General features: G+C 41.4%; 1 protein-coding gene across 1 annotated transcript in view; it reads left to right on the top strand.

The window, feature by feature from the left end:
* CACNA2D1 (calcium voltage-gated channel auxiliary subunit alpha2delta 1) overlaps positions 1 to 19767 on the top strand; it is a 555905-nt gene that overhangs the window by 392915 nt on the left and 143223 nt on the right. The window contains exon 8 of the mRNA XM_084811840.1: positions 19166 to 19235. Coding sequence (XP_084667966.1) covers positions 19166 to 19235 — 70 coding nt within the window. The remainder of the gene's footprint in view (positions 1 to 19165; positions 19236 to 19767) is intronic.

Raw genomic sequence — 19767 nt, 5'->3', positions numbered from 1 at the left:
ATCATGGAAATCAAGGTGGCTACATGTGGTTCCCAGGTAATCTCTCCTCCAAGCATTGACCAGACTCAAACCTGCTTAGCTTCAGCAAGGTGGCTGCCTCATGTGCCTTCAGACTATGCTTCCCAGTGGAACAGATCAGAAGCTTTTCATTCCTATTTTAAACAAACCACCATTGTCCATGACATCCAAACTCAGGAACTAATCTGCACAAACCAGGATCAAAGTCTGGTTTCAGATCCTAACCTTTTCACTAATCACGGTTTATAAACAGACCACCATTTTTTACTTCAGCCATCATGGTGAGATGCTTCTGATTGTTTCTGATTGCTTCTTCTGGCCCATGGAAGAGGAGGAGATGATATGGTGCACATCTGAGCCTGAGGCTTGTCGTGGCTCCTTCACATAGTGGGAATCCATGGTTTCCCATTAACTCTGGACCAGGCCATTGTATTTAAAATGGTTGACGTATGCTGAAATCAATACAATATGGGAAATAATGCTAACAATTTCCAAGCTATGTGAATTAACAAGAAGTCTAACAGATTTTAGGTTAGGGAAGTCAAATCGTTAAGAAAATTTTAATGTCATTCGTCTCCCCCACCCCACCCCTGCCAAGAAGTTCTAATATCCTTGCCTTCTAGAAGTAATGGGCTTTTCCTCAAAGTATTCCTCATTCAATGATCTGACCCCACAAACCTAATATAGACAGTATCTCTTGGCAAGAGTATACAATTAAACAGTATACCACTAGAAATAGGGTCTTGTCTTATCTAATAATTGGGTGCCAAAGATGTAAAATAGTCACGTGCATCTCAGAGCTTTTATGTACTTTGTCTTATGTATTTTTTGTCTTATGTATTTATATATTTATTTTTTCTTAGGTAAATGAAGAATATGTACTCAAAGCAACTTGCAAATACTAAAAGCATAGAGAAACAAATTAAAACCAATAGTTAATTAAAACCCTATCAGTCAAAACACAAACAGCAGCAATAGAAACAACAGTACAACAGCAACATTTATTTAAATTGTATTCCATATGCATTGTGTGGTTAGAGAAAGCTTTAAAAAAACAACAACATACATGTAGGTGGATGATGTCAGGGGTAGGGATGCTGGAGAAATTTAAGACAGACTAAAATGAGCTCGGATTTCTAAGAATACGACCTACGGAATCTGCTGCGGGGTGATCCCCTCAGGCTGCGCCAAGTCCATGGACTTTCGGATCATTTTTTTACTTTCTCAAAACGTACACATATATATTTGTAGGAAAAAACACAAGTTCCTGCTGAGGAAAAGTTGAATGGAATTGGGGACAATATGCTAAATATTACGTACTAAGTTAAATTATGTAAATACTTACATAACTATTTGCATATTTTTCTGCATGGCAAAAAAAATAATATCCGCATCTGTCTATGAGTGATGACGGAACAAAAGGCACCTAGCAATCCATGAAGCACAGATGGAGAGGATTTTACACAGTCCATACATCCCTAGTCAGGGGTCCCCAACCTTTTTGGGTCAGTGAGCACATTCAATTTTTAGCGTTGTGGGTGCTCTCACAAAATGGCTGCGTTGGGGTACCACTTGCCCATTCATAAAATGGCTGCCATGGTGGGCAGTGATGGTCACAAAACACTCATTTCCAAGAAGGCAAGCTGGTGAGGCTTAAAAGGAAAGTAACTTGCCCAAGAACCTAATACAAGGCAGAGGAGGGGTCTGAGCTCCAAAACACAAAACCACTCTTTTCAACCCAAATAATGACACTGGAGGGCAGTACTTTGCTTTGCAGAATACCAGCCTCCCAGTTAAAAAAAAGTATAGTTAAAGACATCTTAAGAAATACAATAAAAATAAGTTAAAATGGGCAGAGAGTCCGGTGGACGCATTGGTGCCCACAGACATCGCATTGGAGACCCCAGGTATAGAGGGAAATTGCTCAATGGGCAGGCAGTTCCAAAGTATGGCTGCCATGGCTGTGCTCTGCCATCCTTTGACAGAATCCAAATCTTAAGATAAAGAGCACATGCAAATGATGTGAACTAGCTAGTTCCACAGACATGAGGATTAGACAATTTGGGCTCTGATGAACTTGGCCATTGGATAATTCCACTTGTTCACAAGATGAATTTGAGAACATGCATATGCATAATGACTTTGATGCTCTCTTTGAAGAGAAGCCTTGATGAATGCAAAACACCTGTACATAAAATGTAAAAGGAAAGAAGTGGCCCGAAGTGCAAACCCCAAATGCTTGGCTTGATTTCTTCACTAGTATTAGTAACCATATTTTTTTGCTCTGCCAGCAAGAGGCTTTCCCCACAGCTTTCATGATTACACACCCTTTTTTTTTTAGTTAACATTAGGATTCTGCCTTGGGAAAGACAGAGGAAAGGGAATGGTCCATCCATGGAATCACAAATCATTCCAAATCAGGAATGTTGACGGGGGTGGGTGGGAGTGGGTACAAACCTTGACTTGAATGTAAGGAAAGCTTTGATCTTTCTTTCCAATACACTTTCTTAAGTAGTGTATTCAAGGAAGTGTAGAAAGTAGAAAAGCTCTGTTTTCAAAAATAATACAAGAAAACTATCTGAGGAGTTCATGTCCTCATTAAACGGAGAACTCTCATGTTCAGCCAATTTTCTTTTCAGTACAGGTATAAGCACTTTACCAAGATTCATAGGGGTTTGAATATTTCTTTTAATAAGACACGTAAGGTTCTTTTTAATTGCTGTTATGACACCAATTATGGATTCTGTTATTTCCATGGATTTCTTTATGCACATATTCTTAACATTTGACATTTCTGCTTGGAGGTCAGTTGTGCTAGCTGTAAACAGCCCAGATAAATTTCACTAGAAATTTAAAGAATCTGCTCTTAGATCTATAGGTGGGCTGAGAAGAAGGAAGTAATACATAAATGTAGAATATTGTACATACCCCTGCTGTTTCAGCAAAGGGATGAAAAAACAAAGAGAGAAAGAGAGGACTCCCACTTCCTTGCACAGAACTGGTAGCTATCCCTTTTGGCAAGTATTTTGCAAGACTTATTGTTTAATGGTTTTAATGATGTACATAATAGCTTTGAAAGGATGTGTTAAATTTAAATAAATAAAATATATTTTAAATCCAGGGTATGAGATACTGTTAGTCCAGCAATTTTATGGTAATAGAATAAAACTTTATTACAGTCAAAGACCAGCTCAAAAAAGGAACTACATTAAAATTATCTGCCATATATCCCCAATCAAATTAATAGACACTTCAACACAGTGTAGTTTTTATGGTAATAGTGCAGATTACGCTACCACTAACCTAAATTACATTTTGCTTGCATAAACTATCTTCCAAGTCCCTGTGGTCAAGAAAAGGAAGAGGCAAATTGTCGAAAAGGGGTTGGAAATAGTAGTTTCCCTGCTGTTCCACAGTAGCAGCAGCCAATGTAAGGAATGACATCCTCATCCTGAACTAATTGTATTTAGGGAGAAATCAAGATAAACCATGAATTTCCCTCGTGAGGTTCTACTGTCAATGCCTCCACACAGAAGCCTGTGTCCAATTTGACAATAAACTCATGAATGTATTACGATGCATTTTGTGTCACTCAAATTAAAACATGAAGCTGTGTCATATGGAGGGTAGAATGGAAAAGAAGTAACTTTAAGGTGTGTTTCATTTTCCTAACTCAAGGTTTTGCTGGAATACCAATCCCTCTCAGAGTTTTATCAGTTGTTCCAAAGCTCAAAAACTTCCCTGTCCGCCAGTGTTTGTCATTTCTTATACCATATGATTCAAAACAGAAACCATGCCACATTCATTTCATGTATCTTCCATTCCTGTATTTCTTTAATAGCATATGCAATACAAAACAGTTGGAAAAGGTTATAATGGATAAAAGAAATTAAATAGCTTCATTTTCTTGCAGTGTACTTGAATTACTTGGAATTGTTTAAAATGAACTTTGGTTCTCAGGGAGAATTGATCGTCGAAGGTTCTTTCTCACTGTGCCTCTTACATTATGTATCACATTATGCTTATCCACTTCTTTGTGTCCTACTGATTAGATTACAGCAGCACAAAGTTTATCAGTTTTGTCCTGAAAATCAATTACATTGGAAGGGTGGAATAGCACAGGGTCACTCAGCTTCAGCTTCCTAAATCATCAGAAAGAGAAGGTCTAATTTGCTCTAGTTTGTAGTTTGCTTCCAGACGGAATGCAAACTGGTGCTCAACGGATGGCCTCTCTTCCCTAGCTGCCATCCCCAAATCTTTTGTTTAAGGTACTCTGGAAATGTAGAAGTCAACTTCCATCCCTGAATGCAACTCAAGGTTTTTATTTTGTTGCATTGTATGAGCACTGGCTAAGTCAAGCAGCCAGCTTGCATCCCAGCAGTACCAAAGAACACATTGCCTCTGTGAATAAGTATATTATTATTATTATTATTGTTATTCTTAAATTATTATTAAATTTATTAATAGCCCATCTGGCTGGTCACCCAGCCACTCTGGGCAATGTACAACATACAATAAAACAGTTTAAAAAAATAAAATTCTACAGTAAAAACATTTTCTAAAATACCCTAACCCACCCCAAATGCCTGCCTGAACAACCACGTTTTTAATGCACGACGGAAGCTCATTAAAGAGGGGGCATGGCAGAGTTCCCTAGGGAGGGAGTTCCACAGAGTGGGGGCCACCACAGAAAAGGCCCTCTCCCTCCTCCCCACCAGTCTAGCTGTCCTGGCTGATGGGACAGAGAGAAGGCCATCTGAGGCTGACCTTGTTAAGCAGCCTGTCTGGTGTTGCTGGAGGCGCTCCTTGAGATAGGCTGGGCCGGAACCATGTAGGGTTTTAAAGGTCAAAACCAACACCTTGAATTTGGCATGGAAAACAACTGGTAACAAGTATACTATTGGAACTATAGTCGAAAAGGAGTGCTACAGTAAAATGGTTCAGGAGGTTTCAGGTTTCATCTCAGACCATGGTAACTGTTGGTATATTGCATCATAGGGGAGCAATGGCCATTTCCCAGAGAGAGAAAATTTGAAAAAACCTGCAGTTAAACATAAGATCCATGCTGGATCCAACCAAAGGCCTATCTAGTCCAGTGTTCTGTTCACACAGTGGCCTGTGGGAAGCCCACAAGTAGGACATGAGTGCAAGGGCACCCTCCCACTCCTGTTCCCCAGCAATTGGTATACAGAGAGATACTACCTCCGATACTGGAGCTAATATATAGCCTTCATGACTAGTAGCCAGGCTATGAAATGAACTTACATTTGTGCACGTGATTTAAATGAACACATACTTGGTAATACAGTCAATGGGTGAAACTTAATGGGGTCCATCCACCATTGGAACAGACACCCTTGGTGGAACAGATGCCCCATCCATACACACACACACACCCCTGGTATGCCCATAATCTGCTCTGAGGGCTGGCAGATCCTCTGGGGCAGATTTGGGTAGAGTACAGGGCTGCAGGGGGTGGGGGGAGAGGAAGGGGAAGGGAAGGGATGTTCTGCTGTACAGGTGGAAAGCTACTCATCCAAAAATGGGTGGAGCCCATTTTCTTTAGTCTGTGAAAGTTTGTAAAAAAAATCCTCAGAATTAACTATTCCATTACATTTCTTAAGGCTGCAATCCTATACAAATTTTACCTGGGAGTAAGCCCTATTGCATACAGGGGCCCTTACCTCTGAGTAAACATGCATGGGATTGCACTACACAAAAAATGTCCCTAAATGGAGTTTATTGAAATGACTATCCTTAATATCTGTAGCACATGATTACTCCTTGCAAGTGGTGCTCTTATAATGCATGAATAGCTCTGTTGATGGCTCTTGGTCCTGCAAAGCCATTCTGGACCTGTATATGTGGGATCTAATCATTTTATTTTAGCACAGTGGTGGCCAAACTTAATTCTGGCACATGTTCCCATAGTTAAGTGCAGAGCATTTAACAGAATCATAAGATTGTGCATTGTAATACATATGCAGCCATGAATTCCTTGGATCCTGCTTACTGGGCTAAATACAAGGCAATAGCACAGTATGGGAGAAACAGGCAGGAGTGCCTCAGATTTACAGTGTATTGAAATAAGTATTTCTTTCTTTCCATTATTCATTCATTCATTCATTCATTCATTACATTTCTATACCACCCACTTAATAACCAAAGCTCTCTAGGATGTTTTCAAAGATTAAGGCCATAAAAAATGCAATATAACAACATAATATAAAGCCATTTGCATAAAAAAATAAAACTATTTTTCACAATCAATAATAACCACGTTAATATATAATCAGGACCTGTTAAACATCTTATTATACGCTGTCAAATTCCTGGAAGTAGAGGAAGGTCTTAACCTAGCACTGGAAAGATGACAAAGCTGGTGCCAGGCAGACCTCACTGGAGAGAGTGTTCCAAAATTGGGGAGCCAGTACTGAGAAGGCCCTCTCCCTTGTTGCCATCCCCCGAACCGCACTTCGAAGAAGGTCTCAGGAAGATCGTACTGTACTAGTAGGTTCATACTGGGAGAGGTATTGCAGGTATTGCAATCCCAAACCATATAAGACTATATGGGTCAAAACCAGCACCTTGAATTGTGCTCGTAAACATACTGGCAGCCAGTGCAAGTGGGCCAGAATTAGTTTTATATGTTCAGACCTTCAGGTGACTGCTATCAATTTGGCCACTTCACTGTGCACAAGATGCAGCTTCCAAACCATTTTCCAATGTAGCCCTGCATAGAGTGCATTGCAGTAATCTAACTTTGATGTTACCAGGGCCTAAACTACTGAAGCCAGGTTATCTCTTTCCAGATAGGGGCGTAGCTGGGCCACCAACCGAAGCGGGTAGAAGGCACTTTGTGCCACTGTAGCCACCTGAACATCAAATGGCAATGATGACTCCAGGATTGCAGGCTTAACTCTATGCCAAAGCCAGGCCCATAGGCTTCTTGCACTTGGTCATATGTGCCACAGACTCCTGATGTCTGTGGCAATTGTGGAACCAATACCACAGGTTGGTGCTCATGTTAAAGCAGATTTTAAGAACTGTTAATACTTAGTTTTAAATGAAACCGAGTTTTCAAGATTGTTTGTTTGTTTATTTATTACATATATATCCCACCTTTCTTCCATTGTGGAACTCAAGGTGGCTGCATGTGGTTCCCAGGTGGTCTCCCCTCCAAGCACTGACCAGACCCAGACCTGCTTAGCTTCAGCAAGGTGGCTGCCTCATGTGCCTTCAGACTATGCCCTGGAACAAACCAAGTTTGTTAGATGATTTAACTGATTTATGTATTGGATAAGGGTTCTGTCTTGCTAGCTGATTTCACTCAACCCTTTTTAGCTCCTCATGAATACAGTAAAGCCGGCTAGAGTTAGCATCACTAAATAGCTGCCTGCAAATTCCAGCTTTGTGCTCAGTCCACTCTTAGAAAGAACCTGTTTGAGGATGTCATGAATTACAGTTTGGACTTTGGAGATAGTTTGAAATAAAAGAATTGTGCCATGCATTGGCCATATGGAGAAGTCACTTCTTGTTGGTTTTACGGTGTTGCAAAGAGAGGGAGAGGGAGACAGAGAGTGCCAATATAGTTTTCTCAATGGCCCTCAGAGACGCTGTAAAAAGCAACTGCAAAGAAAGGCAACAAAGTTGGATACCAAAAGATGGTCCACATTCCTCACCAGTTTCTCCTCCATTCCTTCTTAATTACAGATGTAATTTAGATTATAATTGTAAATCAATAGTTCATTATACAACTGTTGTAGGCAGCACATTTATTCTCTTTGTTTGCTAAGCTTCATTTAATTGCTAATGGACTAGTATATTTTTATGTAGACCTTGAGGTCATCAAGTCCCCTGTCCTTCATTTTATTCTAGTTTTTCAAGGCTAAAAAAACCTTGTGGTATTTTAGGTAATATTATATACAAATGCCCAACCAACTCTTGAACACAGTCATTTTAAACAAATATAATAAATGGCATCTCACATAAGTATAATGGTTAATGATAATTTCATTAGAATATAATTATCCCCTAGTGTCTTACAAATATTAGGCTCTGTGATCTTACATGTAGAACTTCACTTGTTGCTTAAGGAATACTTTACATTTAAAGTAGATAATTATAATTTGAATGTGGTATAAAATGTTTGGTGGCTTTTTGCCTAACAGATGCAAAAAACCCTGATACTGTTAAAACATCTGTCTGTCTGTCTTTGAACTTTACCCTTATTTTTATTCTTCTGTTCCTTTCGATTTTTCTGCTTCTTCCTATTTTTCTGTTAAATCTGACGAGCCCGGGTGGCGTGAGCCTCCTTTGCTCAAATGCTGAGGTTTTCCTCTCTGCTTAGGCAAATAAATAATGGATCAGCTTTGAAAATCAATTTATAATAAAATAAAAGGTTCTCTCTCTAAATGAAAGCCTTGTTGTGCACAGCTGCTCTTGTGTTAACTATTACTGGCAGGTAATAGTTTTGCCTCAATATTGGACTTACCAAAGAGAGTCATTACCATGTAGCAAGTAATCGGAGGCTGGCTGATATAAAACTGTGCAAAATGAATCTTTCTTACAAGAAGAAAGTTAAATGGGAGACCATTGCTGGATGCTTATATATTTCAGAGTAGCCGATCTTTTCAGTCTTACGACTAAACTTCAGAGAGTCCTTTCGGGGGGTAGGAAATTTGGAACGGTCTGAGAGAACACAGATAATTTACTGGATCACATAACATTGCTGGTATTAAAGGCATGAGCTATGAACTGCAATCTTCTGTTCAAATTTAGTTCAGCCATGGCCATATTAAATTTAAATCTGAGTAGAGAGTGTATATGTTCTTTCACACTTTCTTCTGATCTTCCCTCCCCTTCACCCTCCAATGGTAATATGAGAATACCAATACTTTAATTGTTCAAAGGATTCATAAAGTAATATATGTGAAATTCTTTGAGTGCCTAGGAAAATATAGATATTGAATGTAATTTTAGGTATCATAATTATAGAGCTTCGGCTATTGGGCAGTATAGAAATTAATTAATTAATTAATTAAATTGTTGCAATTATTTGACATTATTCCTTGACAAGTCAGTAGGTGAGGTGACATCAGAGGACAGGTATAGACCTCATGTTCTTAGGGCCAAAACAGAGGTTGCTTGAAATGTGTGGCTAGCAGCTATGTCTTTCCCCTCATTTTTACTCTAAAGTAGGCTCATGGCCCCTGCTCTGGCTTTTAAAACCCCCCCTACTCCCTATGCTAGGGTCCCGATCCACCAGACTCCGTCTCCATCTCCTTGGCTCTTTCCTGTGGTTTCCCAGTGTCCTGGGAGTTGAGCTGCCCAAACTTCCCTTCAAGGCAGGGATACTGTTTTTGCTTCTGTTTTCTCACGTCAAATTATAATGGCCATCAGTATCAATTTCATTTTAAGGTGTGACAGCCCTTTCTAAGGGCACAATCCTGTGCATATTTACATGGTAAAGAAGTCCTACAACTCCCAGCATTCTCAAGCTAACTTTTTTTTTTAAGTTTCCAATTTTGTAAAAACCACTTTCCCCCTAAAACTGTTTTGGAAATGATCAGCAATTGTATACGAATAACGAGATTGCATCAGACGGTAGCAGTCAAAGCAATGGATTTACATGATGGATTCTTCCACTACATGGTGACATTTTGCTCCAGTATCAGATCCATAAAGAAATGAATTGGGTCTAATTCCACAGCTGCTCCCACCAAAACATGCTCTGGATAGGGCACATATCTTCTTCCCACTCTCCCACCCCAAACCATCAAACTACTTGTTAAACACATCCACTGTGAAACATGCCTCTGGACTATACATGAGAGTGAGAAGGAATTTTCTTTTATACTTTGGAGAGAGTTATCTCTGGCATGATGCACCTTTTTGTTCAGTTTTTCTTGGCATATCCTTACTACAAACGTATAATGTTTTATCAGTTTAACTACTGTAGCTAGCAAAGTATGAGAATTTTGTTTTCCTCACAGAACATGGAAGCTTGCCCCATTCAAAGCTCTGAATGCAAGGGCGAGCACATGTCCGCCAAAAATATTTGCAAATTATTGAACACATGCTTACATTCATCTTGTTACTGATTCCCTAGTTTGATTTGCGCAAATGTTCTCTGTACACCGAATCAGTCTTGATTTAGTCTATGGAGGAAATTTGTGCAGATTTGAGGAGATTTGCAAAAATCTTCATTTAATCATGGCTCAGTTTGAGCAAGTTTCCCATTTAACCAGATACAGCAGTGATTGCAAATGCAAACAGGAATCGAGCACAAGCCTAGTGGCTGTCCTGGTAGGGATGTCAGAGAATTCCGCGACGGATCTCGGTGAGGCCGAATGCAAGTGCATTTGGCCCCCCGAAATCCATCGCGGAACGAAGCCCCCGCCTCCCCTAATCCACAAAAGTCAGGCGGCACGAAGCCCCTACCCCGCCCCACCCCAAGAAAATCACGCAAAACGGAGCACTTACCAGCTCCCGTTGGCACCGACTTGTGAATGGCGGCTGCCCTGCGGCCGCCGTTCACTTCTTCTTTCAAGCTGTGATAGGCTATGTAAATACATATGTAGCCTAGCACGGCTAATGCAGGGACGCTAATGCAGGGACGCCTATCACGGCAGGCTAAAAAAAAAAAAAAACGCATACGCAAATGGCGGCAGCTACAGCCGCCACCATTTGCATTCCCTATTTTTGGTTGTCTTAGTCCACGTAAATATTTACCTAGACTAAGACGGTGAAAATAAAGGGGAACGCAAATAGCGTCCGCTACGCTATTTGCGTTCCCCCTTACTTTCGCCGTCTTAGTCTACGTAAATATTTACGTAGACTAAGACAACCAAAAATAGGGAACGCAAATGGCGGCGGCCGCAGCCGCCACCATTTGCATACGTGTTTTGTTTTGTTTTTACACAGACATGATAGGCTATGTAAGTCTTTACATAGCCTATCACAGCTGAATACAGGGACGCAAATGGCGGCAGCTATGGACGCCACCATGTGCGTCCCTGCTAGCCAGTGGCCGGATGTCCGGCTGCTGGCGGAGCCGGCCGGCGGCTCTGCGGAATCCCCGCAGAGCGGAGCCGGCCGGCAAGGATTCCGGGGGGAGGGACGGAACGCCTCCCCCCCAAGCGGAACCTGGTGGAGCCAGGTAAGGGGGTTTTCATACATCCGTACGTCCTGGTGATCTTGAACATCTATCATTTGCCCATCCCTGCTGGTAGCTTCCCCCACCCACCACCCCAAAGAATCATTTGAATTGTAGTTTGAGATTGCTGTAAACCCTCTATTATAGATTCTGAGGATGCACACCTCCACAAACTGCATTTCCCAGGATTCTCTGTGGAGGGGGGAATGACTCTGAAAGAGTATAAGTCTGTGGTGTAGATATGCCCTGAGATTCTGTTGCTTTTTCTGTCTGATAAGGACTAAATTGCCACAGAATTTGATATATAGATATAGATATAGATATAGATATAAATAGATAGAGAGGGTTTTATTCAATGCTATGTTAGCAGAAAAATTGCAAGAGTTGGTGTTGGTCTACTGGTGGTTGCATAACTTCCAGCAGAAGAACTAGCACAAAGTAACACCTGCCCTAATGAAGTTGTAATGAGTTGTTAATGCTTTGTGGAACAGCGTATGCAACATCTTGTGCAACAGCTTGTACAATAGCTTGTGTAAGTGGAATCAAAGTATTGGATTTGATGCTTGTGAAAAGGATGAAAACAGCTCTGCAAGCGGTAGAAACTTTGTGCTAGTGGAATGACAAATTACATTTCTATATGAGGTATTGATCATGCGTTTGTCTTTCCCTACTCACAGTTGTTTATGGGTTGTTTAGATGATGTTGTGAGTGACCCTCCAGTTTAGATTCTGTGTCTAGCCAGCACTTTCGGTGAGTTTTTTTAGAGCAGGGAAAATGTGGCATTTTGAAAGAAAGCATGACTTCTTCTTGTGTATTTGCTCTATTCTGCTATACTACAGTGCCACCTAGAGGTTACGTAGCAGAAAAGTGGGAAAGGAAACACGCTTCGTGTAGTTCTCAGATCTCAATTCTGCAACAAAACTGAAAGTAGACACAGCAGATTAACAGCTGATTAACAGCCTCAGGTAGAAAAGTTAACTATTGGAAACAATCCAAATATTTAAATGCATAGAATGGACTATAAATCAACTAAATTCAGAGGTCTAGATAGGATTACTCCCACATGGTTTAGGCCATTTTTAGCTATATATGTTTTTTGTGGGTGAAGGTGGGATGTAATTCTTTCCTGGCATGGGCATGGTTAAAATTGCAAATCTATTTGACAAGTCATTTGTGTCAACCACTTCTACTCCATGCAACTTTGGTGATTTTAGCAATGCCACTGCAGCCTTGAAAACAAGGGATTGCAAGAGTATGGTTAAATTGACTACTCTGTAACCATGTGTTGAATGTGTCCATCACTCAACAGGCCTGTCATGTAACACTGTGCCCGTACTGTTCCATTTCACATGTCAACCTTGCCACAGTTTGCATGTATAAATTAGGTTTTAATTAATTTTAGAATCTGTAGATTGTCCCCTCCATATATGACCACTTGCAGCTCAAGTCTGGATGTATTTGTATTTTCAATGTGCACGCAAATGAAATTCTTGCTCAAAGTGCTTGAGGATAAAACAGTACAGGCTGACCCTGGAGATTACATTTTAGTTAAATCTAGTTTTGGATTGGTTCATCCTTGTTTCCATCTAATGCTTTCAGTCTCCTTATGTGAGTACAGGCATATGTCAAACAATTTATCATCATTGTATCAAGTTTCCCAGGAAAGTATGAATACTGAATCTTATTTTTAGCCTGTTTGCAAAGAATGAAAACTGTGGCCTTTTAATAATTTGGTTAGTAGTGTTCAGAAGCCAGCCCAGATTTTAGCATCTATTTGTTCCACTAGTGGGTTGCTTTTTCAAAGCTCCTAGGTTTCCATTCTTATCTAACAGGAAAATGGTTAAATGCTCTTCTAAATGCTTAGACCAATGGGTCACAATACTGTTGTGGTGGTGCCCCATAGTTGCTACAGGTACTGCATGAATCTCTGTAGATTTTCAGCCTGGGACATATCACTGAGGTGAAACACTGCTACTATTGGAGACATTCTTCACAACCAGTTTTCTGGAAACGTGGATGTACACACATTCGTTGACCTAAATCTTTACAGGTTTAGGGCCCAAGTGAACTAGCTCTGCATCTCACACAGGAAATGTGTGATCAGAGTGAAATATGATGATAATGATAATGTATTACATTTCTATACCACCCCATAGCTGAAATTCTCTGGGCGGTTTACAGAAGTTAAAACATTAAAATACAATATACAAAGTATAAATGCCATTTACATAAAAGCACACAGACAATATACACAAACAACATATAACTAAAAACAACTTTGAACAGTCAGTCATAACTATAGACACATCCAGGACTGATTAAAACTCATCACGTGCTGCCAAATGCCTGGGAGAAGACATAGGTCTTAACCTATCCCAAGCTGTGTAGGGCTTTATAGGTTAAAACCAGCACATTGAATTGAGCTTTGAAGCATATAGGCAGCCAGTGGAAGCAGGCCAGAGTCGGCCTTATATGTGTGGACCTTCTAGTCCCAGTTATCAATTTGGCCACCGCATTTTGCATGAGCTGCAGCTTATGAACCATCTTCAGAGACAGCCCCATGTAGACAGCCCCATGTTTTCATGGACTGCAGTCCACTTCATCAGATGCATGAAGTTTTAAGTTGAGTTACAAGGGTATATATGAGTTACACACACACACACACACAATTGTGGGGGAATTGTAAACAGTGAGATCGGTAGAAAATGAAATCCAGAAAGTTCAGACAGTGATAATTAACTTATTAACAGTGGTAATTCCCAAAACCGTTGAGTAATATAACACAGACATCCTTGCACTGGTGAGCTGATTAACACATGTAGTATGATTAAAAAAAACCCTCCTGTCCCTGTTCAAGCCACAGGAGATAAAGTCAAACCCCTTGATGAACTGTAGTCTGTGTTGACCGGCAGCAGCTCTCCAGGGAATGAGACAGGAATCTTTCCCAGCCCTATCAGGAGATATTGGGGATTTAACCTGGGGATTTTTACATGAAAAGGATGTGATCATATGGGAGGAGAAGATGATATTGTTTCTTTCCATGCTTAGTTCCCCAGTGGTGGAGCATATTGATGTAAAAGATAAGGACATTGTCAGTCCTCTCCACATGATCTCCCTCATTCTAATGTTACTAATGCAATGTGAGATTCCTGCATTATGCAGGAATAGAAATCACCATATTTTCTACTGTAACAACAGTCCTTCCATTCCAGAGATATCAGGAAGCCTGTCACGGTGACCCTGTGCTGGTGTGCAAAGTTTCCATCAGTTGGCTTTTCTTGATATCATTTTTGGTCACTACTTTGGCCCAGTAGTATCATTGTTGTTCTTTGGACGACAGTTGAAGAATTAGTTCCATCTATAGGTGCATTGTCTTATGCTGCAATATTTAATTAAGAAAATAATTAGCAAGAATCATGAAGAATCATAAATAAAACAGAATAAGTACAAAAAATAAGCTAGGGAGTTATCATTTTAACAGATATATTTCTCTACCATTAAAATAATTGTCTTTAATGATACTGAAATGTAGAGGAAGACATAATCCATATATTTTTGGCTGTGCAGCAAAAGCTAATGTGAAAAACAGCCATTTATAGACCATAATAGCCATAGGAAGTCTAGTTGAATGCAGTGGATGCTGGTGGCTCTGATGTCAGTGGGGTGGTGAATCCGCTCCAGGTTTCAGTCAGAACCAGTCAGAACTCGGAGGGAGTAATCCTATGCCCACTAGACACTGCCTAGAGGGCCATAGGATTTTTTGATTTCTGGGAACCAAGCTTGGAGCCAGGGCTCCTAACGCAATTCCCGGAAACCACGCTCCCAGCCCCCTCTCCCACCCCCTTGTAGCTGGCACAGTTCTCTTTGCGCTGGCTACATCTCCACGCTCGGAAGTGGAACATGAAGATGGGGAAAGGGGGCTGGCCTGGGCCTGGGGAGGAGAGGAGACTGCAGAAGCTGCTTTATGCAGCTTCCTACGTGCCATGCACCCTTCTTCCCTCCCTCTCCATGAAGCCATGGCTAGACAGCCGAAATCAGCCATCTGGCCAAAAACGCATGGTGGCCGGAGCTCTGTGCTATGACTGCCCTGCATTGGATAGTCGTCAGCCTCCAAGTTCAGAGGCTGCCAACTATCGCAATAGTATTGCACCCTAAAGGAGCTGTCCAAGATACTGAAGCACCTTGGATAGCTCCTTTAGAGTTCTGACTGGTTCTGATTGAAACGTGGAGCGGATTCACCATCCCGCTGACACTGGAGCCACCAGCCTCCACTATTGAATGCAACCAGTTATGAATAAATCTAGAAAATGGATCATGATTCACATATAGATCTCCTTTAATTTTATTTTTATTGAGTGCGGCCTTAAGTCTCTCCAATTGGAACAAATAGGCTGCAACCCTCTGCACTCTTCCAAGCAAACCTGGTGAGATTTGCAGGTGTAGAATCATGCTGCACAGGGCTTAACCTGAGCTGCATCCTGCCTGGTTTTGAATATATAATCTATATTAACGGTGCAGGAAAGGAATTATTTTCTATTGTAAGATCTGAAAAGTTGGACAGGAAGAGACTTTCTGTGTCATGGGAATCGCTTGTTTTATGCTTTGCAAAGAAGCATGATCGTGTATTCCTTGGAATTGATTGAAAACTGTATTGCTTTGAGGCGAGCAGTGAGCTTACAGGGACTGATATCAAATAAATATGAATGTGTTTATATGTTTAAAAGTCTAAAAGGAAGTCATACAACCAAAGGCTTAAGAATCATAACTGTGTGGTTAACAAGGACCCCTCTCTGAGCATCATTGCTCAAAGATAAGAGAATGTAATGAAGAAGCTTTTAAGGTCTTCCAGGGAAGGCATCATTGCAAATGGAAGCTTCATCCCAGCTGAGCTGTACTCATTTTGTGGCATGATCACTCATGGGTGCACTGGTAAAGAAACTGCCTACTTGTAAAATAATTTTTAAAAATTCATATGAAGGAGTTGCCTGTGCTCCCCCCCGCCGCCGCCATTTTTGGGGGTGGGATTTCTACTTCACAATTGAATACTACATAAAATAAAGAGGTTTAGCATTGGCAGTGGTTTGAGAATTGCCAAAAACTGCATGAAGTTTACTTCCTAGAGTCAACTTTCCATGTCACATAGTTGCATTTTGAACAGCTTCATGAAATGAGACTAAACTTTCCATATGGAGTCTGTGAAATATAAAAAAGTTGGAGTTAGTTGTCACCAATATTTATTAAACATCTAACTGTGATCTGCAGAGAATTTGAATAATTAATGACTTGCTGTTGTCTCTCCTGTGCTTTTTGTAGACTAGAGTAATGATCTGCCGCATGTGCTTGTAAACAAGGGCCTTCTCATCCTTAAAAATGATGGCCTTGTCTTTAAGTTTTGATTTAATGCCGTTATCAATCTGAAAAGAAGGGTTCAACATTGCTATAGTTCAGGATCGGTTCAGAATAAGACCTCCCTTATCCCATCTGGCATACATAACCGAGACCTGGGTGGGCAAGCAGGGAGGAATTGGTTTCTCTCAGCTTTGCCCACCGGGGTACTCAATTCAGCATCTGGGAAGACTTGGGGGCCAGGAAAGCAGGGGGGGTTGCTGTGGCCTATAGGAGTTACATCTCCCTTTGAAGGCTCCCTGTCCATGTGACTGCTGGCCTGGAGTGTTTGTACCTTGTGTTGGGCCAGTGGGACAGACTGGGGATTCTGCTGGTTCTGCGGGATCTCAACATTCATGCTGAGGACACCTTGTCAGGAGCGGCTCAGAATTTCATGGTCTCCATGACAACTATGGGACTGTCCCAACATGTCATCGGCTCAATGCACATAGCAGGGCATACTCTAGACTTTGTTTTCTCAACTGGACAGGAAGATGGTGATCTGAAGGTGGAGAACCTGTTCTGGATCGGGTTGCACTCCCCCTGAAGGAGCAGGTCCATAGCTTGAGGGTCCTCCTGGAGCCATCTTTGTCACTTGAGGCTCAAGTAGCCTCAGTGGCACGGAGTGCCCTCTACCAACTTCAGCTGGTGGCCCAGCTACACCCCTATCTGGAGAGGGATAACCTGGCTTCAGTTATCTATGCTCTGGTAACCTCCAAGTTAGATTTCTGCAATGTGCTCTACATGGGGCTGCCTTTGAAGATGTTTTGGAAGCTGCAGATTGTACAAATGTGGCAGTCAGACTGATAATGGAGACCAGATGGTCTGAACTTATAAGACCAATTCTGGCCCGCTTGCACTGGCTTCCTATATGCTTCTGAGCTCAGTTAAAAGTGCCGATTTTAACCTATAAAGTCCTACAAGGTTCAGGACCACAGTACCTTTCAGAACTCCTCTCCTGGCTCGGAGGGTGGCAGCAAGCGAGAGGGCCTTTTCAGTGGTGGCTCCCCATTGTAATGGCCCCAGGAGTGTAACCAAGTCACCCGTAGTTTTAGAGGGGCCTAGAGATCCATAATGCTTTGATTAGATTCATTATTAGTGCAATTCCCTTGCTCGCGGGCCTCTGAGCATGTGAGATGAGTCAAAGGTCAATAGCGTGGCCTCAGCACATTCCATGCGAACAAAGGCTAGTATCTTAGCAGGGCCTAGGATGTGCCTGAGAAGTGAGGATATGTTTATGCCGAGTTACAGGTGGCTGTGCTGGGAAAGTTCTGATTGTTTTCCTTCTGAACAAGCACTGTTAGTTTATGCTGGGAAAGTTGCAGATGAAAGCTAATTAATGTTGCCGCTATCATGCTGCCTCACTGCTGACATGTATGGTATAAAACCCATTGTACTCCTTGGCTCTGGGTTGAGAGAGGCTGTCTGAACTAACCATTGGGTGCACCTGTGTGCTGTAAGTACTCAATAAAGTCTCCTTGTAAGCAAACCTGGGTCTGGTTTATCATTATCACGGCACCTCCAAACCGTAGCAGGCCATGGCCAGGGCAAACACCCATTTATGGAATAATCTCTCTGATGGTTCTTTGGAATCTGGTTCGTATTCTCAGAACACATTACTGAGATGACAACATGACAACATGTATGGAAATGTTCTTATTTTGTGTCAACATATTCCATCTGTATACTGCATTCTGAATCCAATACAATTTTTATTTTGTTTTATTTTATTTTATTTATTACATTTCTATATTGTGCAATAGCCAAAGCGTTTTTTGTGTTGTAGTGGAATTTTGGAGAAGAGAAAAGTGGCTGTAAGTGAAGACATGTGACGGAGGGCGCAATCTTATTGGGATAGGCGGCCGCCTCCGAACTCAGAGGCGACCGCCTTTCCAATGCAGAGCAGGAGCAACACGGAAGGGATCTTCTCCTCCGCACTTCAGCCACCCTGTATTCACAGCCGATTTTGGCTGTCTAGCTGCAGAAAGTCAGAGCAGGAGGGCGGAAGCCAGACGATGCATAGGAAGCATCAGAAAGGCACTTCTGCCCACCCCACCCCCAGGAACCCCCCATTTTTGCTGCTCCACGCTGCTCTTACAAGGGCAGAGTACGGGGCTGATCTGCACTACCTACGAGGCAGCATGGGAGGGGGTGGAAGTCGGTTCCTAGGAAGTGACCTATCCTATGGCTGTCTAGCCACTGACTAGCAACCATAGGATTGCGCCCTAGGTGATTAAAGAATGAAATGACTTTTAGCAATGGATAGAATTCTCCATGAATTTTCTATTCCTTCACAGCACATTCCTTTGTACATTTATTCAAAAGTCAGTCCCACCCTATCCATTGGGAGTTACCCTCAGATAACTGTGCATAGGATTGCAGCCTTAGACAGTTGTGCCCCATTGTTAGTTATCCAAAGATCTAGCAGTACAAACAATTCTATAGCTTTGTATGTGGTTGTGGTATTCAAGCTGGTGTGATCCATTATTGTTATGAAACAGTGTGTGCATAGCAATTAAACTATAAAGTCTTATTAAATACAGTTATCCACTGGTGTCATTAAACTTGACTTTATGACTAAACTTTATGACATATTTCTTTCAGCATCTCCATGGGTGGACAAAAGTCAAACTCAGAACAAGATAGATCTGTATGATGTCCGTAGAAGACCATGGTAAGATTCACAGTTATGAACCAGATGATATTACCTACATATTTATGTAGAGCACCTTTATTCTTTTTCTTTTTTCTGTATTTTTCAGGACCACAGTAACATCACATTTTCTTTAAAAATTATTCCAGATAGATTCAAATAAAAATTTCATTTCATTTTAAAATGCTTGTTTGTAAGCTCATGTGGCACATATGTGTTGGACTACAGCCCCCATCATCCTCAGCCAGCATGGCCAGCAATGGCAGTGTGTGCTGGTGGTGATGGGAATTGTAGTCCATCATGTCTGGAAGGCGCCAAGTTGGGGAACACTGATATAAATAATTCATTATCCATATATAAAATAGCATTTTGGGGGGGGGGTTTCCTGCTTGATAAAACCTTTGTTAGTTTCATTTAGACGTCATAAAACTCAAATGAATCTTTACTCTGGAGAACAGTATTTATATGGAGGGGAGCATGCAATAAGGCTGTTGTTTTGTGCGTGTGTGTGTGTGAAAGAGAGCAGAATTAGAGCGCAGCTAAATGTGACCCC

Source organism: Heloderma suspectum, chromosome 7, assembly GCF_057233095.1.
Source record: "Heloderma suspectum isolate Gila_16-S chromosome 7, 16-S_ref, whole genome shotgun sequence".
NCBI classification, from domain to species: domain Eukaryota; kingdom Metazoa; phylum Chordata; class Lepidosauria; order Squamata; family Helodermatidae; genus Heloderma; species Heloderma suspectum.
The sequence above is the reverse complement of the archived record's forward strand: the minus strand, read 5'-3'. Positions and strand labels throughout refer to the sequence as shown.